At 41.8% G+C, this 12,239-nt stretch overlaps 1 protein-coding gene across 2 annotated transcripts in view; it reads left to right on the top strand.

Annotated features, from left to right (window-relative positions):
* LOC138663024 (oocyte zinc finger protein XlCOF6-like) overlaps positions 1 to 11,534 on the top strand; it is a 42,537-nt gene extending 31,003 nt beyond the window's left edge. Inside the window, exon 6 of one of the 2 annotated variants that reach the window (XM_069749077.1) lies at positions 6,817 to 11,534. In XM_069749077.1, coding sequence (XP_069605178.1) covers positions 6,817 to 8,423 — 1,607 coding nt within the window. In that variant the 3' untranslated portion in view covers positions 8,424 to 11,534. Of the gene's footprint in view, positions 1 to 6,813 lie in introns of both variants that reach the window. The other variant, XM_069749076.1, reaches the window with a different exon arrangement.
* Positions 11,535 to 12,239: the final 705 nt, after the last annotated feature.

Below are 12,239 nucleotides of genomic sequence, written 5' to 3'. Positions count from 1 at the left end.
GATCATAGTGCTAACTTACCATCGCAATTTAGAGTTCCTTAGATCCGCTAGATGTCTTTTTCCTCGTCAGGCTCGTTGAACTTATTTTTAAATCAATTTAACTTTGTTATCTCATACCGTCCAGGTTCTCGTAATGGGAAGGCTGATGCTTTATCCCGAATCCATGCTGCGGATTCCATACCTGGAGCCCTGTCCAAGACCATTCTATCTGATGCCAATTTCATCGGAGTTATCCACGATCAGGACTTGTGGAAGGAGTGCAGGGAGGCTTATGACGGTGATGTATTTCTGGCCAACCCACCTGTGGATATTAATCTTGTCTTTAAGGGTGGCATGTGGTTCAGAGATCGACGTATCTACGTCCCTGAGGTCATCCGTCTGCAGATCCTAAAGTTGGTACATGAGTCCAAGTTGGCTGGTCACAGGGGGGGTACAGAAGACACGAGTTCCTGAGCCGATTCTTCTGGTGGCCAACTTGCCTGAAGGATACCAAGGACTATGTTCTCTCTTGTGAGGTATGTGCTCGTTACAAGACTCATCAAGTGGCACCTACGGGTCTTCTACAACCATTACCTGTTCCGTCCCGCCCTTTGGGGTCTATATCAATGGACTTTATTGTGGAGCTGCCTACATCGGGGGGCATGAACACAATCATGGTGGTAGATGATCGCCTGACTAAAGCTGCTCATTTTGTTCCGTGCACCGGCCTTCCCTCAGCTAAAGATACAGTGAACTTAGTTATACAGAATGTCTTTCGGTTGCATGGGGTTCTGGATGACATCATCTCTTACCATGGAATACGGTTCACTTAAAGATTCTGGAAGGGGTTTTGCTCTGCACTCAATATTAATGTCTGTCTCTCTTCTGCTTACCATCCCCAGACAAATGGTCAGACTGGGCGTACCAACCAGACGCTGGAACAATATCTAAGATGCTATGTCAGCCATCTCCAGGATGATTGGTTGGAGTTGCTGCCGTTAGCCGAATTTTCATGTAATAATTATCAGAGCGCCTCCACTAAATGTACACCATTCTTTGCCAATCTGGGTTATCATCGGTGTATCTTACCTAGGTCTCCAATTAATTCTCCGGTTCCGGCAGTGGAGGAAAGGCTAACTGCGATGAGGCAAAGTCTGGAGGTTCTGAAGGAATCCCTGACCACAGCCCAAGAACGTTATAACAGATCGGCTGATAGATTCCGTAAACCTGCACCCATGTTCAAGGTAGGGGATTCCATGTGGTTGGCAACTAAGAATCTGAGGTTAAACGTTGCTTCACAAAAAATTGGACAGAAATTCATTGGCCCTTTCAAGATCAACGGTATTGTGAGCTCTGTGGCCTGCCAGCTGAAGCTGCCTAGGACTATGGATGTGCACCCAGTTTTTCATATATCTTTACTAAAGCCTGTATCTCCTAATACCTTCCAGGGACGTGTTGTGCCACCTCCGCAGCCTGTGGTGATTGATGGGCAAGAACAATTTGTGGTGGAGGAAATTATTGATTCCAGGATTCGCAGGAATTGGCTACAATATCTGATAAGATGGCAGGGATATCCCTCTGAGGAAGACTCTTGGGAACCTGTGAAAAACATCAATGCCCAACAGAAGATTTCTCATTTTCATCAGCGATTCCCTGAGAAACCAGGTCCAGGATCGTCCTGAGGCCGCTTTTATGGAGGGAGTAATGTCAGGACTCTGAACATTTTTTATTACCTTTTGTGCATTACTGCCCTTTTCCAAGATGGTGTCTTTGGTCTCATGTGCACTGTGTCTTCCTGTTATAAAACTCCACCCCAGCCTTCAATCTGTGCTAGAGTATTCTGCCTTGCATCCAGCTTCTGACCCTGGTGACTCCCTGGCTATATACCTGCTCCTGTGAACCTGTGTGGTTATCCTGCTACTCTGCTCTGAGTTCCTGCTGCATACACCAGTCTCCAGTAATCCTCCTTCATCTGCTGCTTGTGTTTTCTGCCATCTGCATTTGTTGGACATGTAAGCTGTTGCTGCTCTGCAAAAATCTGAGACTTACCCAGGCCTTCCTGGTTGTGCTAAGATATTATTTGAACTGCCTTATAAGCATAGCTATCTGTGTTTGGACTAAACAAGGACTTATTTGTGTCAAGTATCCTCAAGAATAATTGTGCTTCATAGACTTTCTGCATGATTGCATTTTCCTCTGAAGTTCCCTATAGACTGTTAAGCTGCGTTTAATATTTACACCAAATGTTGTGGACTTGAGTCTCTCTCTGCACCTGTTTGAATCACCGTGTGATAATATAGACTTTACCACTTATAAAACTGTGTCCTGTGGTTGTCTTGTTCCACGCAAAGAGTCTCCTGAGTTATCCCCTATAATGATTACAGGAGCAGACTACTCCAGCTGGACAGCAGGAACAGATCCCAGATGAGATTGGACACACCATATGCAGGAGCACTAATATGACTAAATGACAGGAAACCAGAATAGTCGAAATCCCCAGAAAGTGATTCCATTTAAATAGGAATTCACTGAGGGTTATAATCTATACATATGTAGTCAAAATTGTTGGTTTCCCTCGTTTAATGACAGAAAAGCCAACAATGGTCACAGAAATAACTTGAATCTGACAAAAGTAACAAGAAATAAAAGATCTATGAAAATAAACAAATGAAAGTCAGACATTGCTTTTCAGCCATGCTTCCACAGACTTCTAAAAAAAAAAACTCAAGAAATAGGCCTGCACAGAAATGATGGTACCCCTGAAAGTAATGTGACAAAAGGGACATGTTAAATCAAGGTGTGTCCACTAACTAGCATCACGGCTGTCTACAATCTTGAAATCAGTGAGTGGCCTGTATATAGGGCTACAGATACTCACTGTGCTGTTTGGTAACATGGTGTGTATCAAACTCAACATGGACCAGAGGAAGCGAAGGAAAGAGTTGTCTGAGGAGATTAGAAAGAAAATTATAGACAAACATGTTAAAGGTAAAAGTTATAAGACCATCTCCAAGCAGCTTGATGTTCCTGTGACTACAGTTGCAGATATTATTCAGAAATGTAAGATCCATGGGACTGTAGCCGACCTCCCTGGACGTGGCCGCAGGAGGAAAATTGATGGCAAATCAAAGAGATGGATAATACGAATGGTAACAAAAGAGTCCATAAAAACTTCTAAACAGATTAAAGGTGAACTTCAAGCTGAAGGAACATCAGTGTCAAATCGCACCATCTGTCATTGTCTGAGCCAAAGTGGACTTCATGGGAGAAGACCACGGAGGACACCATTGTTGAAAAAAAATCATAAAAAAGCCACACTGGAATTTGCCAAACTACATGTTGACAAGCCACAAAGCTTCTGGGAGAATGTCCTATGGACAGATGAGACAAAAATTGATCTTTTTGGTAAGGCACATCAGCTCTATGTTCACAGACGGAAAAATGAAGCATATCAAGAAAAGAACGCTGTCCCTACTGTGAAACATGGAGGAGGCTCTGTTATGTTCTGGGGCTGCTTTGTTGCATCTGGCGCAGAGTGTCTAGAATCTGTGCAGGGTACAATGAAATCAAGACTATCAAGGGATTCTAGAGAGAAATGTGCTGCCCAGTGTCAGAAACCTTGGTCTCAGTTGCAGGTCATGGATCTTGCAACAGGATAATGACCCAAAACACACAGCTAAAAACACCCAAAAATGGCTAAGAGAGAAACATTGGACTATTCTGAAGTGGCCTTCTATGAGCCCTGACTTTAATCCTATTGAACATCTTTGGAAATAGCTGAAACATGTCATCTGGAAAAGCCAATCTTCTAACACGAGACAACCGGAGCAGTTTGCTCTTGAGGAGTGGGCCAAAATACCTGTCAAGAGGTGCAGAAGTCTACAGTTTACAGTTACAGGAATCATGTGATTGCCTCCAAAGGTTGTGCAGAAAAATATTAACCCTTTCGTGCCAGAGCCTGTTTTTGCCTTCATGACCGGGCCAATTTTTTCAATTCTGACCAGTGTCACTTTATGAGGTCATAATTCTAATGCTTCAACGAATCCTGGTGATTGAGATTTTTTTCTTGTGACATATTGTACTTTGAGAGACATTCTGCATCCCATTATGGCGTAATTCTTTCAGAGTTTGAACCAACTGCACATAGTTTTTAGCCTTGTGATTACCCGGAAGCCATGAACCACTGTAACGAAATTGTTCCAAGCCGTTTTCTCTGTCCTGTTCAGCAGCTTGGCGAACTCATCACATTCTATGATCTTCTTGATTTGCGGTCCGACGACGATAACAGCCTTGACCTTTGCTTCAGACAGCTTTGGAAAGACACCTTGGAGGTACTTGAAAGCTGCTGACTCCTTGTCAAGAGCCGTGACAAATTGCTTGATGAGGCTTAACTTGATGTGCAGTGGTGGCATCAGCACCTTCAGAGGTTCTATCAGCGGTTCCAACTTGACGTTGCTCTTCCCCCACAGAGAACTCGGTCCGCTGTGCCCAGTCCTTTCTGTGATAGTGTGCCTTAGTGTCACGGCTGTCCCAGAGGCAAAGGAAATTTTGTGAAACCGCCTTGAAGGCAAATCAGGAATGACACCATTTTGAAGTCTCCGATGACCTCCCATCCATTGTTGTCATACTTCAAGGCACTCTGCAACATCTTGTCACTGGTGTAGTCCTCTTTGAGATACAAAGAGTGAGCTATAGGGAGAGATGGGTAGTTGTTTCCGTTGTGAAACAGCACGGCTTTGAGGCTCGGGGATGAATTGTCTGTGAATAGGCGCCATTCACTCGGGTTACAGGTGATACCTATAGCCTCAAAAAGACCGGCCACATTGTTGCAGAAGCACAACCCTTCTCAACAGGGTTGGATGTTGGAAAATGTTTGACGCTTTCTTGGATCTGTAGCTTGCACGTTTTCATCCAACAAGTTCCACTGCTTGAGCCTGGATGTTAGAAGCTCAGCTTTAGACTTGGTACGACGAAGGTCTCTGATTAGATTGTTGACGTCGTTCTGGTTAGGAAAGTATGGCCTTCTCTCCTCAACCGCATCTGTGAAAACGTAATCTTGATCTCCAATATCTTCCTCGCTGTCCGACTTGCTTCTTTTTCCTGATGATGACTGATCCCTCTTCGGGGGAGTTGGAACAGGCATCTCGGGGCAGTGTGCTACTGGGGAAATGGAAGAAGGAATGTCTGGATAAACGATTTGAGGCGCATTCTTGCCTGTGCGACATTTGGCAGGATCCACCATGCAGAAGTTGCAGTTGCTTAATTGGTCGGTCGGTTGCCGCCAAATTCGCGGGATAGGAAACTTCAAGGCTCTTTTCGCCCCTCTACCAAACTGTAACATAGCAAATGTAATTATATAAATTTAAAAGCATGAAATTTTACACATTACTTAATACATATTTTACTATAGTGCATTGACATATGTGAAAATGTTGTCAATTGCAACTCCATAAACTGTACTAGATCTAAATCATTGAAATTCTACAAAAGAAAGCACTGCCATCTAAATGAGCAGCAATTGTTCACCTTACATTCAAGAGTTTTCTTGCAATATTCGCATGTGAAATGAGGTACCCAGGACTTGTCTTGATCCCCGATAGGCATGCCGTAATATGACTTGTATGCCTCGCACATCTTATGACATGCTTTCTCGCTCTTGTCTTTATAAATTGTCCCCACACGTAGCAAAATGCATCTGCTGGGCGCAAACAACCTCTTGATGCCATCTAAACAAAATTGTGCTTTAATTACGATTCGTTATTCTCTTACTCAGCAATAACATAAACTGAAATGTTGGTTTGAGTAACCTGTGCTTTTTATACTTGTGTGACAACTATTGAACAGTCAAATAATGTGCTAGAAAGTTCTAAAAGTTTCTAGAAACTTCTAGATAATTATGGAAAATTGTAGAAACTTCTGCACAATTCTAGCAGTTCAAGAATATTCTAGACTACTCAGTATTGAATAAGAATCGAGATTTTTACCGAAAACAGACAAATTTCAAAATGTCATTGTCCTGAGCACAGAAGTAAAGTTTTGGTGGAGCAACAACTATTTTCTATTTGTTTTTGGCATAGCGTGTTAGGAAAACACACTCTCTACCCAGGAAAAAAAATTGTTATATAGTGTAATTAAAGTTTTTTTTACATAGCTTGCCATTTTTATGGACAGTTTAAGTAGAAATGTTCAAAAATATAAAACTCAAGGATATTGTCACGATCCAATTTTGGATTTGTGGCAGATCTGGTTTGCTTCAGTTTAATATCTTTTTTCCTTTTTGGTCATCGGGGGTTAATGCAGTTTTTCCCCCTCTGGTGGCCGCTTGTGTTATTGCATTGCTGCTGGCTCAGCTGATGTTTGTGGTGACCACTCCCTCCATCTGTTAAAAGGTCACCTGGTTCATCAGCTGACTGTCGGTGTTAGTTCATTCTTCAGCGACCAAGCCAGGAGTAGGAGCTAGCTGAGAGCTGTTGTTCTACTGCTGTGTCCATTTCATCTGGTGTTTCTTCCTGCTGTGCTGTGCCTTGCAGCATTAAGCTAAGTGTGGTTTACCTTTTCCTTTTCTGTATACTCTGTTTAGGTGATATTTTCACTCTGGTGCAGTCCACCTCTCTTGGGGGGGAGAGGGGGTCACTGATAGGGTCTGCACAGGAGACAGGGATACGCTGGCGGCTCGGGCCTCCTAACCTTCATAGGTACCTCTGACATAAGGGAAAGTCAGGGTCCCCTATAGTGGCAGGGACAGGTGCGGGTTCCAATACACCGTCCTGCCCCTTTATCGCTGTAGACGGCGTGACATATATTTTATTAAAAAATAATTGTTTTTTATCTTAGCAGATGACTTTGCCAGGAGATCAGAGGGACAGCGTGCATATTCAATTTTTAAATCTGATGATCTTGAGATCCTACAAGATACAACTGAAGTGAATGCCATTACTCCAGATATATCATCCATTCACAGCAAAGATCTATCATCTGATCCTATGAAACAGGTCCCATCTTCTGATTCATTACTGACTACTAAGAAAAATCAAAGTCACAAAAGAGGCATTAAAAAGCAAACTGCTCATAAAGCCAAGAAGTCATTTTCATGTTCAGCATGTGGGAAGTGTTTTAACAGCAAATCACATTTTGTTAGACACCAAAGAACTCACACAGGGGAGAAGCCTTTTTCCTGTTCAGAATGTGGGAAATGTTTTATCCAGAAATCAGATTTGGTTAATCATCATAGAACTCACACGGGGGAGAAGCCTTTTTCCTGTTCAGAATGTGGGAAATGTTTTGCAGATAAATCATATTTTGTTAGACACCAAAGAACTCACACAGGGGAGAAGCCTTTTTCCTGTTCAGAATGTGGGAAATGTTTTATCCAGAAATCAGATTTGGTTAATCACCATAGAACTCACACGGGGGAGAAGCCTTTTTCCTGTTCAGAATGTGGGAAATGTTTTATCCAGAAATCAGATTTGGTTAATCATCATAGAACTCACACAGAGGAGAAGCCTTTTTCCTGTTCAGAATGTGGGAAATGTTTTAACCAGAAAGCTCTTCTTGTTAGACATCAAATAACTCACAAAGGAAAGAAGCCTTTTTCATGCTTAGAATGTGGGAAATGTTTTAACCAGAAATGGGTTCTTGCTTGTCACCAAAGAACCCACACGGGGGAGAAGCCTTTTTCATGTTCAGAATGTGGGAAATGTTTTAACAAGATATGGGATTTTGTTTGTCACCAGAGAACCCACACAGGGGAGAAGCCTTTTTCTTGTTCAGAATGTGGGAAATGTTTTAACCAGAAATCAGATTTGGTTAATCACCATATAACTCACACAGGAGAGAACCATTTTTGCTGTTCAGAATGTGGGAAATGTTTTAACAAGCAAGTGAATCTTGTTAATCACCAGAGAACTCACACAGGGGAGAAGCCTTTTTCCTGTTCAGAATGTGGGAAATGTTTTGCATATAAATCATACCTTGATAGACACCAAAGAACTCACACAGGGGAGAAGCCTTTTTCATGTTCAGAATGTGGGAAATGTTTTAACCAGAAATCAGATTTGGTTAAACACCATAGAACTCATACAGGGGAGAAGCCTTTTTCCTGTTCAGAATGTGGGAAATGTTTTATCCAGAAATCAGATTTGGTTAATCATCATAGAACTCACACAGGGGAGAAGCCTTTTTCCTGTTCGGAATGTGGGAAATGTTTTACCTGGAAATCAGATTTGGTTAATCATCATAGAACTCACACAGGGGAGAAGCCTTTTTCCTGTTCGGAATGTGGGAAATGTTTTATCCAGAAATCAGATTTGGTTAATCATCATAGAACTCACACAGGGGAGAAGACTGTTTCCTGTTCAGAATATGGGAAATGTTTTAACTGGAAAGCGCTTCTTGTTAGACATCAGAGCAGTCACTCAGGGGAGAAGCCTTTTTCGCTTTCTTAATGTGAGAAATATTTTACTTGGAAATCAACTGTTAATAAACATCAGAGACGTCACATAGGGGAGAAGCCTTTTTTATGTTCATAATGTTGGAATAGTTTTAATCAAAATTGAATCTTCTTAAGAGAAACCCTATTTGTCATTCCTCATGTTTGCTGACAAAAGGATACAACTAAACCTTATTAATTCCAAATGTAAAACTATATCCATAATAAATGCACTACTAATTAACAGCTGTTACAATACCAAACTAGGGTAGTCCCTCTAGGAGAAAAACACAAGAATTGTACTGTATTTTCACATACTATCTATTCCTGACTCTGGAGTGGCTTATAAACGTATGAAGTATATAGTTTGAGGTCTGGGATCTGCCAATATGTGGCTGGTTTTCTCACTGTTTTGGAAAATATGATACATGAATTTAGGTTGTTTTTTTTTGTCTAGTCTAGCTTAGACCAATATAGGTCAATATTAAATAGTCTCCTGATGAGTCGCCTTTGGTGAGGATGATAAAACCCGTAGAAATGAGAGGCTTGGAGAGCGAGTGTGTATACGTCACCTCACCCTATATACTGAACTGTGGGGGTTCATGTTTTTTCTCTTAGTCACCCTCTGACTAACCTTCAGAGGGGTGAATTATGGGTATAGTTTTACATTTGGAATTAATAAAGTTTAGTTTTATCCTTTTGTCAGTGAATCTTCTAATCAAGGGATCATTTTTATATATAATTATATCTTATTGGAATGTTTTTTTCTCAATGAACTCATTCCTCATGTTTGGCCTCATTAAAATAAAAACACTCATACTCCGCTGGTGGCTGGCTCCACTTCAGCGGTGTCGAGACTCACTGTCCCGGGGCGTATGTGAGGTTGTTACATCACACGAGCCCTGCACCCGATCAGCGGCAGCTTCACTGTTCCTTCCTTCGGACGAACATGAACAGGAAGCCAGGGCCACGGCTGCTCTCTGCCTCATGATGGTTGATTTGTCCGAAGGTGGGGACAGTGACGTCAGCGCTGATTGGGCACAGGGATCACATGACGTAAAACCTCAGAAGAGCCCCAAGAACACAAGCGCCAACACCAGTGAAACGGCCCCACCATGGAAGGTTTGTATGAAGATTTTATTTTAGCAGGCCCAAACATGAGGAATGAGAAGGGCTTGTCCAACTAGTTGTCAACCTTTATAAACAGCAAAAATCCCACACAGGGAAAAACCATTATTATACCTAGAGTGTGAGAAATGAATTACAGGAAAATCGTATTTTGTTCACCTTCAAAAATAACTCCGGGGAGAACCTATATATATTATTGACAAATTGTACAAAAACATGATGCGCGCAGCGTGCGTTCAAGGTGAGAATATTATATGGGAGTTTTATTGGATAAACCAAATACCAACAGAAAGTAAACGACCCAAAACAAACATTTATTAGTACAAATAACTCATCTTTATTAAAGTATAACAGAATATACAATTAAAAACAACGTTTAACCCCTTAACCACCAGAGGTATTTTTGGTTTTGCATTTTCATTTTTTGATCACCTTCTTCCCAGAGTCATAACTTTTTATTTTTATTTTTTGTCAAAATGGCCACGTGAGAGCTTGTTTTTTCCGGCACGAGTTGTACTTTTGAACAACACCATTGGTTTTAACATAACGTGTGCTGGAAAACAAGAAAAAAAAAATCATGTGTGGTGAAATTGCAAAAAAATTGCAATCCTACAGTTTTGTTTTTTTTCTACCACGTTCATGAAATGCTAAAACTGACCTGATATTATGATTCTCCAGGTCATTATGAGTTCATAGACACCAAACATGTTTAGGTTCTTTTTTATTGAAGTGGTGAAAAAGATTCCAAGTTTGTTGGAAACTCCTTGGGTTGGGTGAAAGCTTATTCTTTTGCGTGCCGAGCTGACGTTTTTAATACCATTTTGGTGCAGATACGATCTCTTGATTGCCCGTTATTGCATTTTAATGCAATGCTGCGGCGACCCAAAAAAATAATTCTGGCGTTTTGACTTTTTTTTTCATTACGCTGTTTAGCGATCAGGTTAATTATTTTTTCATATTGATTGGGTGAATCTGAATGCAGCAATACCTAATATGTGTATGTTTTTTTTTATAGTTTTATTTTGAATTGGGGTGAAAGGGGGTGATTTGAACTTTTATATTTTTTTAATATTTAAAAAAAAAATTATTTTTATTTTTTTAATTTTGGCACGGTGAGTAAACACAGCAGTGTATTGTAATTAACTAGATAACTATTTTTAGCAAACCAAGAATAATAGAATGTTATCTGTATGTTGGCTCTCAAATGTAAGTGTTGATTTCTGGTTGGTCAAGAAAACACTTTTGTTTGCGAAAGCCTGGAATATTGACTTTTATTGTGCTCTTATCCTTGATCACTAGTGTTGTTTTCTGATATACTAATTACGCATTGTGTTATGGAGCCAGTTTTTTTTACTTTGAAAGCAGAGAGGAAAAAGCTATGCAAATAGTTTAAATAATAAGTAATGCTACTTGATCTTGTCTCCATTCTTACCCTTTATGTAAATACTGAATGAGGGACACCTGTTCAGTCTAAACATAGGTTACATGCCTCTATATAAAGAGACTGAGAGAGAAACAGCCAGAGAGATTCTGCCAAGACATCCATACATCTCAAAAAGACCAGAGACAGGACAGCAGGCATTTTACATCATGGCTCCATTATGAGGGATACAGATCTAGTGAGCCTCGGATCAAATAGCCTTGTATGGACTGATTGGACTGTCATCTTCCTATGATTGTTGTTACCTCCTCTCTGTGTACATGCCACAAGTGGAGTAACCGACCCTGGAAGATGAAGCCAGGTTGTGATCCTTGGATCAACTGGCCTTGTATGGACTTAATGGACTGTCATTTTCCTATGCTAGTCGTTGCCTTCTCTCTGTGTGCGAGCCACGGGTGAGGTAGCGACCCCTGGAAGATCTGAAGTCACAGCTGCCATTATCCTGGCGAGTCAGTAGAAGAGTGAGACTCTGTAAGGTGCACCATCTTGGGTATTTTGCTGGGACTGTTCTATGTGTTACCTGCCTGTTTTGTGGTTCAATAAAGCATTGCAACACTGTTTCACCCTCACTCTGTGTTGTCTGAGTAGCGTTTTACCAATGTTAAATGGAATGCGGGTGGATCGCCCCCAGACACAGGGCCACAGGTTGCTTGGTACCGATCCTTTCTGTCTCAGTTCTGGGGTTGTCACGGTGGCTGGACCCGGTCCGTGACCCTGCTAAGGGGCATCCAATAAAGGGTGATGGTGCGTAGTGCGAGGAATAACGAGGACACAGGGTTGCAGTCTCTTTACCTCTTTACTGTAGACTTCAGGATCCTCAATCAAGAGCACGTTTAACAGGGCTATCAGAGACTGGCCGGTCCGATGGGCACATCCAGAGTTTCCTTCGCAGATGGAAATCGTTGCCTACCACTAGCGCCTGTGTGTTGTAGTCCTACCCTGCTGAGCATTCGGAATAGTCCTCACAACTGCTGTTCTTGTTCGTTCGTTCTCTACAGCTCTCTCTCTCTCTCTCTTCAGTTCCAGATGTTACTAGTTTCTCGTCCCCCAGTATGTTTTGGCTAGGACGCACCCGTATGATGGGAAGGCTTGGAGGTCTTCCGGGACCCTAGAGACGCCCCTCTCCCAATGTTGTCCCCTATGTCTTCTTAGGAAATTTAAGGTAGACAGCCAACCTATAATTGACTGTCCGGCGGAGTTTGAAGGCTTGAAGTCAGTTACTCCTGCGGTGTTCCGGCCACCGACTACGCGCCTCAGTAAGAT

This window comes from Ranitomeya imitator, chromosome 2 (assembly GCF_032444005.1).
Source record: "Ranitomeya imitator isolate aRanImi1 chromosome 2, aRanImi1.pri, whole genome shotgun sequence".
NCBI classification, from domain to species: domain Eukaryota; kingdom Metazoa; phylum Chordata; class Amphibia; order Anura; family Dendrobatidae; genus Ranitomeya; species Ranitomeya imitator.
The sequence above is the reverse complement of the archived record's forward strand: the minus strand, read 5'-3'. Positions and strand labels throughout refer to the sequence as shown.